Source organism: Diceros bicornis, chromosome 19, assembly GCF_020826845.1.
Source record: "Diceros bicornis minor isolate mBicDic1 chromosome 19, mDicBic1.mat.cur, whole genome shotgun sequence".
Lineage (NCBI taxonomy): Eukaryota > Metazoa > Chordata > Mammalia > Perissodactyla > Rhinocerotidae > Diceros > Diceros bicornis.
The window spans coordinates 46,535,687-46,555,149 of NC_080758.1; the positions used below are offsets into that span (position 1 = coordinate 46,535,687).

General features: G+C 41.1%; 1 protein-coding gene across 1 annotated transcript; it reads right to left on the reverse strand.

The window, feature by feature from the left end:
• Positions 1 to 1,074: 1,074 nt before the first annotated feature.
• On the reverse strand, positions 1,075 to 18,911 carry CRNKL1 (crooked neck pre-mRNA splicing factor 1). Its single transcript, XM_058563318.1, has 14 exons — positions 18,761 to 18,911; positions 16,707 to 16,859; positions 15,551 to 15,642; positions 14,576 to 14,734; positions 13,706 to 13,872; positions 10,494 to 10,672; positions 9,157 to 9,327; positions 8,066 to 8,257; positions 7,278 to 7,337; positions 5,436 to 5,516; positions 4,422 to 4,661; positions 3,112 to 3,213; positions 2,400 to 2,648; positions 1,075 to 1,436 (listed from the first exon to the last, which is right to left on the reverse strand). Exons 1-14 carry the CDS (start codon positions 18,809 to 18,811, stop codon positions 1,269 to 1,271), a joined length of 2,064 nt encoding a protein of 687 aa, XP_058419301.1. The 5' UTR covers positions 18,812 to 18,911; the 3' UTR covers positions 1,075 to 1,268.
• Positions 18,912 to 19,463: the final 552 nt, after the last annotated feature.

Below are 19,463 nucleotides of genomic sequence, written 5' to 3' on the forward strand. Positions count from 1 at the left end.
GTTTGGGAAAATGCCAGCGTCGTTACTGGGAATTCACAATGTATAGTAGCATATCAAAGGCTCTGGGAAGCCTATAAAGAGATATGATTGACAAGGCTTAACCCTTAATCTAGGGTTTCCCAAACTTATTTGTGCACAGGACATCATTTTTCACAGCACACACATTACTGTTCTTTAAACAAGCCACTACAGAACTCAACCAGTTTGGAAAACTGACTAGAGCATAACTGAAATTTGGCTAAAATGTTCTTGATTGCGGCTGGCCTGGTGGCGCAAGCGGTTAAGTGCGCGTGCTCCGCTGCAGCGGCCCGGGGTTTGCTGGTTCGGATCCTGGGCGCGCACAGATGCAGTGCTTGGCAAGCCATGCTATGGCGGCGTCCCATATAAAGTGGAGGAAGATGGGCATGGATGTTAGCCCAGGGCCAGTCTTCCTCAGCAAAAAAAGAGGGGGATTGGCAGATGTTGGCACAGGGCTGATCTCACCAAAAAAAAAAAAAAAAAAAAAAAATTGATAAAAAAGACCTTGTTCAGAAATACAGTAACTGTGAATTATTTTCTAACTAATGTTTTGAAAAACAGTACAAATGGCCACTAGTAAGAAAGTAAGGTTATTTATAAGTATATTAATCCAATCACATTCGATTCTATAAGGAATGAACGTATTGAAGAAAGTGGCTGGGAATGAACATTTTATTGAGTGCTTACTATGCACCAGGTATATTCCTTTTCTAATCTTCAAAATGAGTTGGCAAAGTATTAGCTCATTTAATGAGTGAAGAAACTGAAAATAAAGGTTAATAAGTTCTATATCACTAAGTGGCACAGCTGGGAACAGAACTCAAGTCACTGAAGACATGAAAAAGTTACAGGTTTCAGATGAATGCATAAAATATGAAGATGACAGGCATGAGAAAACTACACCTTAAAAGTTACTGTAGAATGTAACTTCAAAACTTCTAGAAAAAGACTTTCAAAAGTCTGCAGTTCCATCTAAAATAGACGTTAAGCATTACCTTAATTAGGTTTCCTAATGCATGATGTGGACAAAAAAATGTTTGGACTCAGATAAAGAAATCCAGCAGTTAAAAAAATTCCTTTACTTGCAATCCCCCATCCTTAACTAACCCAAGAGCATTTTAAAAATAATTCAAAAAGATTCCAATCAATTCATTACTGGTGAAATATATAAAAACTTACAGGAGTCACAAGAGTTCCAAACTATTAATTTATAAAAATAATAAAAATATTTATCAATGTGAACAAGAAGATCAAGATTCACTCTCGTCGATGTCCTTATCTGGGTCTTGCTCAGCAGCCTCTTTTTCCTGTTGCTGTTTCTTCCAAAGTTTGGCCATGGCCAGGAGCTTGAGGTTGGGTTGGTTGGCAGCATCTTCCGGAAAGATGTAATCATAGTATTCTTCCCAGCCTGCATCAGACTACAGGAAAAAAGTAAAACAATTAAGAGAGAACTTAACACATGGCTGAAATATGCACATTACAGTTACTTTAAAGTGGAGAATTTTCACTGGGAAACCCAGAGTTCAAATTCAACTTATCTTCATCTCACAAAACAATATCAAAGTCTACTACAGAAAAAACAAGGGCTGGGCCCTGAAGATTGGGAGTGAATAAGTAGCTGTTAGATTGTTGTTGCTGCAGGTGTAGCTCACTGAGAGCTAAAAATCTGGTGGAAAAAAATTCTAAAAATCTAAGCACAGCTCCTCTATAGTCAACAAAGAAGATACTCAGTGTCTCCAACTCCACCTTGCAGTTTAAGATTTTAAATTTTTGAAGATTTACTTAATATTTAGCCAGTAGCGAAAGCCATAAATCTTGTGCATTATCATTCTGACTCCCTGCCCTCACATTTCCACCTCCAGTCAGTCACTGATTTCACTTCCTAAAGATCACTCTAGTTCCAGCTTCCACCACCACTTGCTTTGCTTACCACAGCCTCCCGACAGGGCCTCCTCCAATCTAAGCCCCTCAAGTCCACCTGCAGGAGACGCCAACGACTGGGTCATGTCATTTTGTGGCTAAGAACCTTCCTATAGCCTACAAAGCCTCTGGATTGGCTCCTACCAACAAACTGAGTTTCATTTTCCTCCATCCTGACTTCCTGTTTAATGTTCCAGAAATATCAAACTTCATGTAGTTCCTGCAATCAGCTACCACCAAGAAGCCTTTGCCAACCCTCTCCCATTCTCCACCCCTGGGTGGACTATAGACCTTGCTCTGTGTTTCCACAGTAGCCAGATGGCAGGCTACTTACTCCTACTCCAGGCTGTCTGCTCCATTCTCAGATTGTACATATGCCACTTAAAAGTACAAATTTCAAAGATGGATGCATTTCTGCTCATTTGACATGAGATGACCAGCTCTAGGGGCTCAGTTCTTACCCCATCATCAGCCTGGACCTTTCTTCTCTTCTTGACTTTCTCTGGCATGAGTTTGTCCACTCTCTCCTTATCTGATACTGTTCCAAATTCATCTTCAAAGCTTCTCCAAGATTCTAGCAGCATAAGTCTCTCTTCCTTTTCTTCACAGTTTCGCATGGTTTTGTTAGCCTCTTCATAAATTTGTCTGCATTTCGCCAAACTTCCTTCTTTCCCTGAAGACAACTCAAACTGAGCAAAACTGATCCATACCTTAAAAGAAAATTATTGTAGAACCAAATTAACCATGTCACTCAGAAGACAATAATGTAATAATAATAAAGCTAGTTTCTTGTTAATGACATTTGAATATACTAATGTGTTCATATCTGGTATTCCAAGGAATATAACATTGACTATATGCTTCAATATAGTAAACTTGAAGCAGTCCGTTTCTATATCCAATTAGGTGTCTGAAATAGTCTTAAAATCCTGAAAAAGAGTTTAACTTTTTATTCAATCCTGTGATATCAGAGTTATTCACATGCAGTATAAATATTGACCTGGTATAAGCTTAATATTCCAAAGTCCTGTGAGACTCACAGGTTCTCTTTAAAAGCAAGGAAGTCATTTAAAATAAATATATTCAAAAAACACTTAAAATATAGAAATATGATGTTTCTTCAGAACTCCTGATTCAAGGAAAATCAAAGATAATCTACAAGGCACAGGATACCTTGACATGTTGTGTCCGTTGAAGCAATCGTCGGTAAAGATTTCGTGTTCTTTCAGTTTCTTCCTGCTCAATTTCAAAATCAATATATGATTTCCAAAGCACCTAAGAAAGATAACAGGTCAGTCTAGACATTTAAAAAGCAACAGGCCCCTATTCAAAGCACAGCTTAACTACCACTCCGACCTAGGACATCCAGGAACCTATCCACATGCAGATGACGTGGATAAAATAATACTGGCAATTATAAGCTGGCCAAAACTTGGCTAGAATTCTAGATTATGAGAAAAAAGATCTTGGGTTTCCTTTTGGATTCTCTCTTGGAGTTTTTCAAATGCTGGACTTATCAAGAAGAGCTGAGAAACTTGCCAAGTCTCCCAGGCACTGTTGTGATCCTGCCACATAGAATCGAACTTGTGGAGAAATAGGCCTTAGATAGCCAGTATATACTGTTTTAACCTCCACTGTAAATTCGTTGATATGTTTGAGTTCAACTCAACAGGCATGCAGTGAACAGCTGCCCACCTGCTAGATACAGCCTGTCAGGCCACAAGAATGAGTAAGATGTGGCCCGGATGCCTGGAAGCTGGCAATCTGTGGAGGAGCTAAGACCAACTGATGGAACCAGCAATACATAAAGCCTTGCCCTAATGCAATCAGTGCAGCCTGGTGAACCAATAAAGGCAGGGTCATATTGGTGCAAGATTAACAAAATGGCTGAGTGAGTTCAGTGGTTCCTGTGAGATTCAAATTGGCCCTAGCTGTGGTTTGGTGCCACCTTGTGGCTCAAGCTTAAATACTGAAAGGATGATTTTGGGTCCTGTGGCAGGCCAGGACTTCCAGGACAGTGGTAGTAATTCCAGGAACATCCTGGTTTAGTTAGTGCCTCTTTTGCTGGCCCAATCTGGGCAAAACTGTGCCAGGAGAATCCAGGGATGTGCAGTCTCAACCTCCGTCTCCCTTGTTCTCCAGATGTGGTTGCCTGCTACCTGTTTCCCTGACTGGCTTTCCCTAACCCATCCCCTTTTGCCTTCTGTTTGAGAAACGGAGGAAGAGAGCCAGTCACCCACCCATTATATCCCAATTCATTCTAGGTGTCATAGTGGGGCTTTGCTGTGCTCTGGTATCCAACTAGAGGGCTGCTGCCCCTGCCTTTCTATCTCCAAAACAGAAAAGACCTAATCGGAGTAGAAAAGATTGTGGGTTAGTTACATCATCTCTATGCTCTAAAATACACACACATTTCGATGGTCAACTAAAGTCATACTAGAGAAGTGTCTAAAACAAAATTATATTGAATTTGAGATCCTCACCTCCGGCATGTCTAAGCGTGGCTGACTGATGGCTAACTCATAGATTGCGCGGGCTCTGTCAATATCACCAAGGATTGTCTCTAATTCTGCAAATTTAATCCAAGAGGTACAATTTTCAGGTCCAAATTCCAGGAACTTTTCATAAAGCTTCCGGCATCTGTCAAATTCTCGAAGCTGTAGCTCCAATTCTATGTAACCTTTAAATAACTTGTTCTTTGGACATTTCCCTATGGAAGTTCCCTGGAAAAGAAAATGACCAACTCCTGTGATGCCTTAGTGGGTTCAACTTGTGCATCATCGACCTGTAGATGCTGTTCTCTGCTGAGCAAGAACTTTGGAGAGTCAACATGGCAAGCCGCTCTTTCCCTCTGTGGTATCAGACTGTTCATGATGGCTCCTGACAGAAGGCCAGAGGAAACCCTCTAATTCACTCAGCAGTTGAGAGGCCCTGTGCCCACTGGCGCCTGTGTTGCAGAATTGTTTGGATAACTATTTTGGATTTTTAATTTCTCAGGATCTCCTAGGGAATAGGGATGTCAGATGTATAAAATCTCCTATGAGTAAAAAGGTAATGAAAAAATAAACCCTGCCTTGCCGCCCATAGCCAGGGCAAAAGTAGCTTATCAAAAGGACAAATGCACTTAAATACAGTATTTCATCCTATTAAGAAATTTTAGAACAGCTGTTAGGAGGGAGGTGTGCAAAAACTTTGCACAGGATCAGACCACTAAAGATCTAAGATCTAATCTGATCTAAGATCAGATCTTTCTAGTCCGAGGAAAGATCTGCTAACTGGTAGCTATAGATAAAGTTTCCCATGTTGAAACAGAATAATTTAAGCATTATCATCCAATCTTTCTTCAAAGGCCATGTGTTTTCTAACATGTCTCAGGTTATAAAGGCATAATATATTCTGTTGCTTTCTCAGTAGGAATTGTACAACTTGTAAGCACTAAGATTTTAGTTTCCTTCTTATAGAACTTCATGATGCATTTTGATCCTTTTTTTACTTACCAAAGCTCTTCTGGCAAATGGTAAATTTTTCTGTCTTATTTCAAATTGTGCATATAGTAACCACATTTTGGCAAATGTGAACTAGAAAACAAAAGCACAAAAACATCTAGATTAAGAGACTCATTTAAATTAAATTAAATTTAAATTTAATTTAAATTAACAAAAGGCCACTGGTAATCAGATTTCCCTAAAACTTCAGAGCTAGGACAGATGTATTTTCTTGTTTATATGCAAAGATGACAGTATTTATTTCATCAAAGTTACAGTAGTAATCTAGGTACCATGTATTGCATGGCTCTGCAGCCCCTACTTAGAATCAGCTTTGTTCTGTGGGTATGCTTGTAAGTGGGCAGAACCTGCCACCTCTATTCTAGAAGCTAACTTGGTCAACATCTCTGTTTGTTTCTCTGCTGGGCAATACGGCAGAGAGAACGTCTCAACCATTTCCAGAACAGACACGTGTTCACTCACGCATGCATACATCCACTCAGTTGCCCACAAACACCTGCCGTTGTTTCCTGTACATGCCGTGTGCTCTCTGGATGTGCGTCTTCCTCCTTCTACTCAGTCTATTCCAATTACTCATCCTCCTCTGAATTTCTACATTAGTATCTGTATTATTCATTTGTCACTTAACACAGGTTGTCCTCTCAACTAGACTGTAAGCTGTCTTCAGAGGCAAAGAGCATATCTTTTTCTTATTTATGTTTTCCATGGTGCCTAGCACAGGGCAATATTTAATCAACAAATACTGAAAGTGATGTGAGCATCATGGCAGAAGTGAGTAGTTCCCTTTGTCTCTCCCCTCTAAGTTACAACTAAACGGACATACATTAACCAACAGAGGATTCCCTACACAGCACAACAGGACGCCTAAGAGATCTATGCAGCTATACATCTGAAGTTGGATAGGCTGGACCCCCGGGGAAGCAGTAGAACTAGGGGAGTGGCCCCTTCCCTCTCCCAGGCTGCAGTGATCCAGGACACGGATCCTCACACAGTGGCCAGGACAAATCAAAACTACAATGAGATATATCGCCTTACACCTGACAGAATGGCTATAATTAACAAGACAAAAAATAACAAATGTTGGAGAGGATGTGGAGAAAAGGGACCCCTCATACACTGCTGGTGGGAATGCAAACTGGTATAGCCACTACGGAAAACAGTATTGAGATTTCTCAAAAAATTAAAAATAGGAATACCATATGATCCAGCTATCCCACTATAGGGTATTTATCCAAAGAACATGAAATCAACAATTCAAAGAGATCCATGCACCCCTATGTTCACTGCAGCATTATTCACAATAGCCAAGATGTGGAAGCAACCCAAGCGCCCTTCTACGGATGAATGGATAAAGAAGATGTGGTATATATATACAATGGAATACTACTCAGCCATAAAAAAAAGACAAAACTGTGCCATTTGCGACAACATGGATGGACCCTGAGCGTATTATGCTAAGCGCAAGAGGCCAGACAGAAGAAAGATAAACACCATATCATGCCACTCGTATGTGGAAGATAAACAAACACATGGATCAAGAGAACAGATTAGTGGTTACCAGAGGGGAAAAGGGTGGGGGGAGGGTGAAAGGGGTAAAGGGGCATATATGTATGGTGACAGATAAAAACGAGATTACTGGTGGTGAACATGATGCAGTCTATACAGAAACTGATATATAATAATGTATACCTGAAATTTACACAATGTTATAAGCCAATATGACCTCAATAAAATAATTAAAAAAATATATATATTTATTTCACTGAATTATTTCACAAGTAACAGAAGCAGGATTTTGACATGTTTGGAACAGAACACTTAGAGCAAATGTACCTTTTTATGAGGAATTAGTTCCAAAGAGGCTTGATACACCTGTCTTGTCCTCTCAGGATCCTGTATTAGGATAAGAAATTTTTGCAAAATATTGAAGTCTGTGGCTAATACTAATTGTTAGTAATACTACTAAAAATGTACACCCCCAACATTGAATATGTTTTCACAAGTTGCTATTTTCAAATCCTGATTCCATTTATGATCAAAAGTGTGACTACCTTTGGCCATCCAATTTTGGTTTAAGAATCACCAACAATATTGCCATCAAACTAAGAGCCTCTGTGTAGAAAGGCTTTTTTGCCTGATAGCAGAAGGAAATAAAGAAGTTTTATGGTCTCAGATCAACAGCAGAAAGTTAATCTTTTCCTGTTAACTTATACATGACCAATTTCTGAAAATGCCACTTGATCTTTACCAAAAGCAAAAATGTACAACTAGCTGGCTGTGATGTCTATTTATAAGAAAACCCAGGAAACTATATATAATTAAACAAAGGGCTGGTTCATTGTTCCTTTTCAAGTTCCAAGTGATAATCTTGTTGTGCCTCAAGGTTTAAAAAACAAAATACAACAAAACAAAAAAATACTCACCTGTGCCCACTACAGGTATAAAGTTTAAAATGTTGCGGAGAGAATATGTAGCTGTATGGCTAAATGGAGGCCTATAAGAATCTAAAACTAAATTCCTCTGTTTCAAGGATTGTTAAGTAGTTACTACCTACAACAGCCGAGCTATAAGCACAGGGTTAAGGAAACCGTTAACAGATGACACGTAATTCCATTTTTCACCTTTGCCTCCAGTTCTTCATAGAGTGCATAGTTGACCCAAAGATAGATGTAGCGCTTCCAGTGCCGCTTCTCCTGAATGGGTGGGACGTTGGCAATGGCTCTTTCATAGACTTCTCGCACAGTTTCTGCTTCTGCATCACTTTCCACCAAGCGCAAGTAATCAAACCATGCATCATAATTGTGTGGATTAGCCTAGAAAGACAATAAGTTTAATAACTAAAAACAAAACCAAGAGCTACACTTGCTGGACTATGTGAGCTGAAAGAAGGCACTGGACTGACTTTCTATTTTTTAGCAACTTTTTTTCTGGATTTCACATGCTATTTCATTTTAAAAATACCATTCCTGAGATTTTATAAATAGAAAAGAATACGGAATATAGAGGACAGATTATTAGCTAGGTGTTCCACAGCAAGACCCCTTTCATCACCACTCCAAAGATAATTATGCAATAATTAGATGCCTATTTTTATAAATGTAGTAGTTTATATATGTGACTACATATCATTATGTATGGATTTAAAATTACAATGGAATTTTACCATGCTCACAACTGTGAAATCTGCCTTTTCAATTAACAGTAATTTATCTTACTGGCCTTAACACCACACTTAGTCTTTTGTTTGGAGATACCTTGAAAATGCTACTATCTTTGAATTCAACTCAAAATAGTACATTACAGATATAGAGATGAGACTGGGATCATACCTACGATACATCTTTTGTTCAAGTAGTTAAGCTAAAAGGTAATATATAAAAACTTTTTTTGGATCAATCTCTGATGCTTCCATCATCTTTCAAAAATGAGCTCAAATGGATTCCAGGTTTCTTTTGCTCAAATTCTACAGCACACACTTAGCAATCAAAGTGACTTTCCACATGTGAGTGGCAGAGCAAATCCAAGTGTTGTCTGCCTTTTCTATCAGCCTCTTTACTCCTACCTGTCTGGAATAGCTGCCAATTTACTGCAGAAACATATCAAGAGCATAATCACTGGTAGCCCTAACTTGCTATTATTCATTTTATTATAGCTAGTATTGGTTGGCACATCTTAGTTACTTGCAGAGTTAAGCATCTACACCAGCAATCACCTTCACTTCCTCTTCATACTGGAATCTCCGTTTGCTCACGATGATGTCTTCAATGCCCCGCCTATCACCAAACTTCTTCTCAAAGATGGTATAATTTTTAAAGAGTTCTTGGGCTTCTTGTTTTGAAATTCTGTCCAGGGCATACTTGTAGATCACTCGTACCCTTTCAAACTAAAAGGGGACAGGATGGTTATCTGCCATACACAACATTCTCATTCTAGTCACAACTAGCAAAGTAATGATGACATAAAGCATTACTTGTCAGATTTTGAGGCCTCAAAATGTTGAAAATAAGATTTTTCTTCTCCCTTTTGTTGAGGTATTTCATTCAGGCTAGACTGACACTCTCTTTGAGCTCCACATTTAATACTGTCTACCTAACACTGCCCATCAGATGTCATCTGCACATCTCAGAAGGAAAGGTCTCAAACTGAGCTCCTCATTCTGCCCACCAGACCTGAGTCTTTCCCAGTCTTCCTCATCTTGGTAAGCAACACCTACCGTCACATGCTTGCTCAGCCAAAAACTCCAGGAGTCCTCCTTGATTCCTCTCCTCTCCCCATCCCCTACATTCACTGCTTCAGCAAGCCCTGCCATTTCCACTTCTTTGACACAGCCATTCACTTCTCCCAAGCCCCCCTGCCCACCTATCTCCATTTCCTCCCTGGACCATTTCAGAAGTCTCCTCACTTCCACCTTTGCCACCCTCCCCCCAATACAATCTCCATGAATTAGCTAGAGGCTCTCCTTACAGTATAAATTATATCCTACCACTCTTCTGCTTAAAACTTGCCACTGGCCTTAAGACTAGAATCTGAACTCCCTACTGTGACCTGTGCAAGACCTTGCATTCAGATCTCAGCCTACCTCTCTAAAGTCTGCATTATTTGAGCTACTTTAAGGGATTATTTTCCATACATACTGTGGAAGAAAAGAACTGACTTATTTGTGGGACAATTTCTGTTTTCATTTCAAATTCTATTCTCTGTTCTGAGGGCTCTGGGCTTTGTATTTCCCAGATTTATTACCTGTAAAGTCCTTTAATCAGGAAACTAAATGACCAACTCTCAGTTTATAGACAATATTCTCACTCTACATTTAAAGGCTTAATTTTCAAGCAAAGCACAACAAGATTAAGTCATAATACAATCTATAAACACTCAGCTCCCAATATGCAGCTTAGCCACAAATGTATGCTGTTTTAAGAAATCAAGTCACGTTTTTTGTATTTTGAACTCCAAGGATAAGTAAATAAGAAAATGGAAATGAACTCAATGTGCACAAGAAGTAATCTTTTCTAAGCTGTTTTGCAACATAATTGAGTTCAGTTTACTTACTTCTTTCTGATTTTCTTCAAATTTGGCAAAGGCAACATAAAGGTGTTCATCCATATGTTCGTCTCCAAAGAATTCGACAGCTCTCTCATACACTTTTCGTGCATGGGCAAAATAACCATGCTTTTCTTCAAAGCGGGCATACTTGATCCAGTTCTTCACATCGGGGTGCACAAGAACAAGTGCAGGGGAATTAAGGAAATACCAGGCAAGACACATAGCTTAAAAAAAAATCAAACCCAAACCCAAACCCCCGACAATGCAAGTTACAACGACAGGGGTGATAAAACACGTATGAAGGCAGAGAACCACTCAACTGTGACCCCGTGAGGGGCCATGTCTTCCTCCAGTGCTTATTCAATATTTTAGTAGTGGTACAAATAGGAGCCATGAAAAAGCTGAACCCGGTGCACGGCTGGAGCTGGCACAGGAGGGGCGGGGGCAGTGGCAGAGATGATGGCTCCAGCTCTGGCTTAGGCACGGGCTCCAGCTCGGGTGGCGGTGGCAGTGGCAGTGGTGGCGGCAGAAGAGGAGCGGGAACAGTGGCCCCAGTGGCTTGGGGGGAGGACATGTGGACCGACGGCCCCTGGATAGGTGGAAGGAGCAGAGGCTCTGATGCCCTGCTCTCAGTGCTGGTTGTCCAAGAGTGATTGGCATGAGCAAGCAAAGACCTGGTTGATTGTCCTGGGCTGTGGCTGGCTGTGGTGCTGGAGCCCTGGATGGCCCCTGAGGACCTGGGGCTTTAAGTGCAGCCCCAGGGAGGACAATGGTGCCCTGCCTGTGTGCCCACACTCGCAATGCCAGGTTTGGTGGCAGGCGCCCATGGGGACAGCAAACCTGTCTTCATTAAGGTCCCTGAGGACTACACTGGGCTGTCAGGAGGGGTGGCCTCCTTCGTGTGCCAAGCCACAGGGGAGCCCAAGCTGTGCATCACATGGATAAAGAAGGGGAAGAAAGTCACTTCCCAGCGCTTGGAGGTAATTGTGTTTGACAACGGGGCAGGGTCCATGCTGCAGATCCAACCGTTGCAGGTGCAGCGGGATGAAGCCATCTTTAAGTGCACGGCCACCAACAGTCTGGGAGAGATCAACACTAGTGCCAAGCTCTCAGTGCTCGAAGTAACAATACCTGTTCACTGTTGAAAATTGGTAAGTATGAAATAGCACATCGGAAAAAATAAAAGTCACCTGTTATCTTACCTCTACTGTTAACATTTGGTTATTCCCTTGTAGTCCATTTTCTGTGCATGCATTATATATGTAACAAAAACGGGATCACATTCTGCCCAATGATTTGGGGAGACTGCTTTTAAAAAACACGTATTGTGAAAATCTTCCTCGCCATTGACTATTCTTCTGCATTGTTATTTTTAATAATACTGTGGGTATCACATGGAAGTACCCTAATTTATTTAGCCATTCCCTTATTGTTGGACATATATGTTGTTCCCAGTTTTTTGATTTTATAAATAAAGTGCTATACATATGCATGCAGATTAAAAAAAAAAAGCTGAAGCCTGGTTACCAGCCATGTGATTTGGACAAGTCACTTAACTTGTCTAAGCCTCAGTTTTATCATGTGTAAACAGAGAAAAATAATACCAACCTCACTGGCAGATGACTGCCACGTTTAAATGAGAAAATGTATGTAAAGCTCGTAGCAGTTTCTGGCCAAAAGAATGTGCTCGATACATGGCCCCTATTACATTACATGTTCAATAACATTAATATTTGAATTAACGATTAAGAAAAAACAAGTCACAAAAAACTGTTAACTAGAGCCAAAAGAGCACGTTCTGAATTACCATGTTATTTCTTAATGCGATATATCTATTTCTAATCTACTTTCTTTGAGGAAATCATTAATTTCTAAAGTACTAATACATTCAAATATGACAGCGATGTTAAGAGCATTGGCTTTGAAGCTGCTACTGGCTTCAAATCCCATCTCCATCACTATCTGAGAGACCCTGGTCAAGCTGCTTAATCTCTCCTGCTTCAGTCTCCTCATCTGTAGAATGGAGTAGTTCCTGCATCACAGGGTTGTCATGAAGATTAAATGAAAATATTTTTAAAGTGCTTACAATGCCTGACATATAGCAAGTGCTAGAAAAGCTTTTGTTAAACTAATAATATTAAAATGAATAGAGGTAATTAAGATCTTAAAATTGCATAATAAAGTTGATTCTCATTATTGGTGGTAGTTATGTTCTGTGAAGTCACTGTGAGCACTTAATTAGCGAATACCAAACCACTGCTCCTGGGGGAAAGAGTATATATACACATCTCATATAGATTAAAATCTCAAATCCTCAAAAAAAACTAATCCTTAGATTCTATTTTCTTTATTTTGTAAAAGAGAAAGCAAGGTTCAGAAGTGTTAAGTGACTTGCCTGAGGCCACTCACTAACTGGTGTCAGAGAAAGGATTCACATCCATCCAACTGGCCCCAGAGTGACTACACTGCACTGCGCCATCCCGTCTCTATCCTCTGGTCATCTCTGTATGACAGCAGGGACAAGAAAGCAGATGGTCACCTTGTTTGTCCTCAGCTGGGACATGTGCCTCAGGTGACTCAAATTTTTCATCACTCTATGCTTGTCTGCAAATGACTATGAAAGAGCCACAGATATTGATTTTGGGGTTACAAACAGATTTTAGCGAGCAGGAGAATTCACAAATGTGGAAACAGTGAATAGTGAGGACTGACTACTTTAGTTGCTAAGAATGCCTTCATGTGTTATCATCTAATCTTCACAATCAGCCCACAGTAGGAATTTTTATTCTCATTTTACAGATGAGAACACCAAGGCTCAGAGGAGTTAATGACTTGTTGGGATCACATGGCTAGTAAACAGTAAACCTTTGGATGGACTCCAGTAATGGTGCTAATGACCCACTTAAACCCTACAAAAACAGGACTGGCTACAGCCAGAGCCTTAGCATATCATTTTCCACAAGGAACCACAGCATTAGTCCCAAAATATAAACAAATCCAGTCTCACTGAAAAGACTCAGTTACCCAGATCATAAACTTTTATTCTGACCAACCTACATCTCTAGAAATACATATGTAGCTTATGAAGCAGATGAAACTTGCATCTTTGACTTACAGGCCAACATTAATGACTGTGTGTCCTGACCATGACTACACCTCCCTGGGAGGAGCAGCACCCAGGACAATAATGGCACCACTCAGACCTCGCCAAAGGATATATCGTTCATAAATGGTGCGGGCCCGATCCACCTCTTTGTATCGCAGCTCAAAGTTGATGTAGGAGTGCCAGGCCTGCTCCTCAGGCTGCCATTCCATCCAGCGCTCAAAGACCTGCCGGGCGCCAGCAATGTTTCCCAACATCTCCTCCATGTATGTGTACTTGTACCTTTAACAAAATCGTCCAAAAATATCTGTCACCGTCAAAATGACTTAGGGAGAAAATGTTCTTTGGCAATTTCTAGTTCTACTTTGTTAAAAGTAAAGAATATTTAAGACTTTATCTTCCCTAAAGGTTAAATTGAACATGTATTCTTATTAAAATGTAAATCTGAAAAGGAGGAACAATTGGAAAAAAAATATTTTTTCTTAAAAATTGCTTTTAGTTTAACAAAGAAGTGTCTTTTTTTTTTTTTGAGGAAGATCAGCCAATCCTCCTCTTTTTTTTGCTGAGGAAGACTGGCCCTGGGCTAACATCCATGCCTATCTTCCTGCACTTTATATGGCACACCACCACAGCATGGCTTGCCAAGCGGTGTGTCAGTGCACGCCCAGGATCCGAACCGGCGAACCCCGGGCTGCCACAGCAGAGTGCGCGCACTTAACCGCTTGCGCCACCGGGCCAGCCCCAACAAGAAGTTTCTTATGCAGAAAAGATTGCAATCAAAATTTTAGTTTTGATTACAGCTATTATACATTGTAATTATGACCTAATAGACTATAAAACATTAAAAAGCACTTTAGTAGGTTTAAAGAAAAAGTAGGATGTAAAATTAAATACATAGGATTACAATTCTGTAAATAAAATAAATAACACGAATGTGGAACTTTTCTAGTCTACAAAAAGCCATTTCGTTAGATCAGAAACTTACCAGAACTGGTTGACTCGAGGCAGGGTTGTTATAGCCCTGTCCCAGATGTTTCGGGCATGGTTGACCTGGCGATTCTTCATTTCCATTTCTGCATATTTCAGCCAGAGTGTAATATTTCGATAGTCCACATCTAAGGCACGTTCGTATATGGATCGAGCCCTTAAGAAGCAAGATTTGGAGGGCATCAAAAGCAGTACATACAACACATGTAGTAATTATCTCAAACCATCTGCAGTGCCCTGCCATTTTATCAGGTGTCTACCGTGAGCCATGTTCTGGGCATAAGAAAAGATATGATATGCCCAGGAACCTTACAAAGACTTAGAAAAAGACACGCACGTAATTACAATGCAATGTGATAACTGTTATAGCTAAGATCTGCACAAGGAAGCAGAGGGGAAGAAATAAAAACATCTGATGGAAAAGGCTAAGCACTGGCTAACTCCAGAATTGAGGACTTGACGAAAGTACCAGAGGCCAAGGCGGATGTGGAGGGGTGCTCACTCCAGGCAGAGAGAACAACCAAGTGTCACAGTCAGGAGTCAGGAGTGGCAAGTATGCAGGCGCAGTGGTGGCAAGGGGTATGCTGGGAGAATGCAGAAAGGCTGGACAACAGGAAAGGCCAGTTGCGATTTTTAATCTTGTTGACCACTGGTCTTCAGTGGAACAATTTTTATTAAAAAAAATTCCAATACAGAGAAAGCAGATGAAACTGCACTTCTCTGGCTGTAGAGTGTGTGTTAGTGGCGAGACCTAACTATAGAGCCTCCTCCGCTATTCCCTCCAGGACTAGCCTACCATAGTGCCCCTGAGGCCCTTCAAAGGAAACCTAGGGTTCCGTGGAACAAACTTTGGAAAATTACTACCAGAGGCACAATCTTTTACTTGTGCGTTAACTTTTTCTATTTTTTTATATCTATTACCTTATGATGTCTTTATGTACAAACTGACATAAATGATGCTCAGCAATTTTACCTTTGAATCTCCTTTAGACTCTCTTCCCATTGTGCGTATTTTATCCAGTTACTAATTACAGTCCTGTTTTTTCTTATGTTATCTTCAAAAGTCTGGCGGAAGGCAAAAAGGGTCAAATTAAAGGAAAATAACGAAAAATGACATTACATTTTGTGTATTGATTCTTGTACTAAAAAGGTTATTCATTATGTTCTTTTTTTTTTTAATTAATTAATTAATTTTTTTCCCCCCAAATCCCCAGTAGATAGTTGTATGTCATAGCTGCACATCCTTCTAGTTGCTATATGTGGAACTCGGCCTCAGGATGGCAGGAGAAGTGGTGCCTCGGTGCGTGCCCTGGATCCGAACCCAGGCCACCAGCAGCGGAGCGCGCGCACTTAACCGCCAAGCCACGGGGCCGGCCCATTATGTTCTTATTTAAGAGAAATTACATCCAAGAATCCTTGAGAAATAAGAAACCCACGAAAGAAGGTTACAATCACAGGTATTTCTTTCAACTCTTACATGCAAACAAAAACTTTAGATATTAAGAATTATTAGCAGAATTGTTGATATTTTCTCTTATTACTCTTAACAACTAACTGATACTTTAACATACTCTACTTGTTCCTAATAAGAAAACGTTTTTGACTATTTACGTCCTCCCAGTAATGTCTCAGAATTTCATACATAAACTTACTGAGGATAACTAATAAGTTGATACAATAGGATTAGTGGTTTAAAATAATCCTACACTCTAGGGAGAGGAGGTCAGATCAGATCCCTGAGTCTTCTCATGGCTCTCTCCCAGGTCTTAACTCTTAACATAGAAAGTGGTACAGACAGAAGTACATAACGCTGTCTTGCTAAGTCCACCCCTTTTCCAGCTGTCAGTTGTTCCACCTGTTAAACTTCTACCCATCTTTGATTCAGCATCAAAAATTAGGTGTCTGGCGGATTTAATTACTTTATACTTTGAAACAGCCAACTCATGGCATACTTTATAAAGTTCAACAAAAGGCAGTTATCTGGTAACCAGAAGTTATATTATGCATGTGGCTAGAAACACTAACCCCTTCTTATTTTATAGTCTCTCTAACCAGTGAGGAACTTTTCAAACTCTGACCTATAAATTCTTAACAATATTAATAGACTAAAAGATATCACATTGACGGACCTTCCTTTTCCTTAGTTTATAATCATTTAACTCTTCTTCATCTGTGATCTTCTGTTGAGGTGGAGGTGGGAGAAGCTCAAGTTCTCTTTCTTTAGCTTCTCTTAAGAGTTGTTCTGCAGTTATCTGTACCTCAGCCGGGGCTTTGTTTTTCACCTTTTAAGACAGAAGACATTTCTATTTTTAGCAGATGATCTTCACACAAGGTTTAGGAAACAAACATTTCTTAGGATGTGAATTTTATAAGTATTATTACAAGATGCCCTTTTTGTATGACATGTTCCCATTTCTCTACGAAACTAAATAGAAAAAAAATTATGTTTTCTATCTTATGCATGGTATTTATTACAAAGCCATGGGTAAAAGTCTTAAGAGAAAAGGTAGCAAAAATAGCAAGTTTTCCCTTTTAGATTAGTATAATAATAAACTTTGAGACTGCCTAGGTACAACTGTCACCAGAGGTTTTGTTTTATCAAGATGTATACCATTTTTTATCTAGCATTACAACCTCTATTTACAGAATTCTTCAACTTATGCCCCACATGGTTAATTGTACTTGGTTTTTCATGGCATTCCAAGTCAAAGACAATATTCAGTAAGTTCCCATCATTAGACTGTAAGCTTCTTGAGGTCTTAGAGCTGTGCTGTCCAGTATAGTAGCCATGAGCCACATGTGGTGAGTCCAAATTGAGATGGGCTGTAAGTGTAAAATTCATAGTGGATTTTGAAGACTTAGTATGAAAAAAAGAATAAACTACCTAATTAAAATTTTTAATATTGATAACATGTTGAAATGACAATATCTTGGATACACTGGGTTAAATAAGATATGTAATTAAAATTAATGTCACCTGTTTTGACTTTTGTGTGTGTGTGTGTGTGTGTGTGTGTGTGTGTGGTGTGTGTGTGTGTGTGTGTGTGTGGGAGGAAGGCTGTTCCTGAGCTAACATCAGGGTCAACCTTCCTCTATTTTTTGTATGTGGGATGCCTGCCACAGCATGGCCTGATGAGCAGTGTGTAGGTCCGCGCTCGGGATCTGAACCTGCAAACCCCGGGCTACCAAAGTGGAGTACACTCACTTAACCACTCTGCCACAGGGCTGGCCCGTTTTGACTTTTTAATGTAGCTATGAGAAAACAAAATTACATATGTGACTCACACCATATTTCCATTGGACCAGTGGTGCCCAATACAAGTTTATGTAACTGAATTATAAAAAACATTAATTATTTAATGCCATGTGTAGAATAATGATGATGATAATGATGACAGCTCATATCTAATGTGCATTAACGGCCAGACACTATGCTATGTGCTTTAGATGCATCATCTCTGGGAGTCATCCAAATGGATATGTAAAGGACAAGCTCAAGAGAGCCCTCTGGGCTGGAGAAACAGACTGGAGGAAGAGTATCTGTAAAGGCTCAGGACAAAGCCTGTCACCTATTAGCCACTCGGTAAGTATCAGCTACGGATGCAAATATCAGATAATATCAAATTTATTGTTTAATGAACTTAAATTATGCCTCTACATAACTCTTGTCATCTACTCTCATTCCGTCCACTCTCAGCTGGGTTAACTCCTACTCAGCCTTCAAGTCTCGGCTTAAATGTCACTTCCTCAGCAAAATGTACTCTGGAGACCCCCTCACACAACTTTCATTATTCCACGGCCTACTCTACTTTGCCTCAGTAGCACTTGGTAAGGCTGCAATTTTACACTTACTCGTGTCTTAAATTTGAGTACTGCTCGTGGCCCGCATTAAAGCGTAGCTCCCCAGCGCCGAGCGCACTGCGTTTCTCGGTTCATGTTTGCTAAATGACCCCAATCCTCCGTCCGCAAACACAACTCCCCAGAACGAAGGCCATGCGGGTTGCTCCGTGGTGACAAGAGCCTGCGGCCCACCGCCGGCTGACCCTTCCTCTCCTTCTCTCCCTCGGCCCCGCACCGGGTGGGCCTGCGCCCGGGACAACACTCTCCCGCCCCGGGCACCACGGGGGTTCAGGCAAGCCCCTCTCCCAGGCCTCCTCTCACAAGGCCCCTCGCTATCGCCTACCTTGGCCACTTTGGGAATCCTCTGCTTCCCAGCCGCGGTGGAGGCCGCCATGGCTGCAGCAGCAGACCTCGGGCGACCCCTGGACCCCAGAAACCAGCCCCCAAAACTCAACGACTCTCCAAAGCTTTCTGACAACAAACTGGAGCCTGGAACCGGAAGCGGAACTGACTGGGGGTGACCTTTGACCTCCAGCACGCACCGTGACGGAGGCAGCGTCGTTTCCGTGGTAACCGAGCTGCGCGTCCTCCTTGGAGCCGGGGGTGGAGCGCCGCGTCCGGGAATTGCGGTTGAGGTAGGTAGCGCTGGCCTGCCCTGCAGGGACACTCTTACAGGGTCTAGGGCGTCAGGGGCGCGTCCCCAGGTCAGTCTCCAGGACTGGGATGACCGTGCGAGGACGGGTGTATCTGTCGAGCTGTGGCGCCCGGCAAAGGGAGTGGGAACCAAGCTCCGGGCCGGATGCTCGAGGGCTGGCGAAGATCGGCAGGCCAGAAAACTAGCATTCCCAGCATGCTGAGGGGGCAAGGTGCTGCGCTCCTAGGCGGCCGGCGCTGCGTTGCATTCTAGGCTTTGTAGTCTCTGAGGTCCACTCCCCTTCTGCACACTTGTGCTCTAATAATTAACTCTAAGGTTTGTGATTAAAAATAACGGACGGTGTTTTAAAACCAGATAATAGGGAAAAAAAATAAGTCAGCAGAGTACTAGC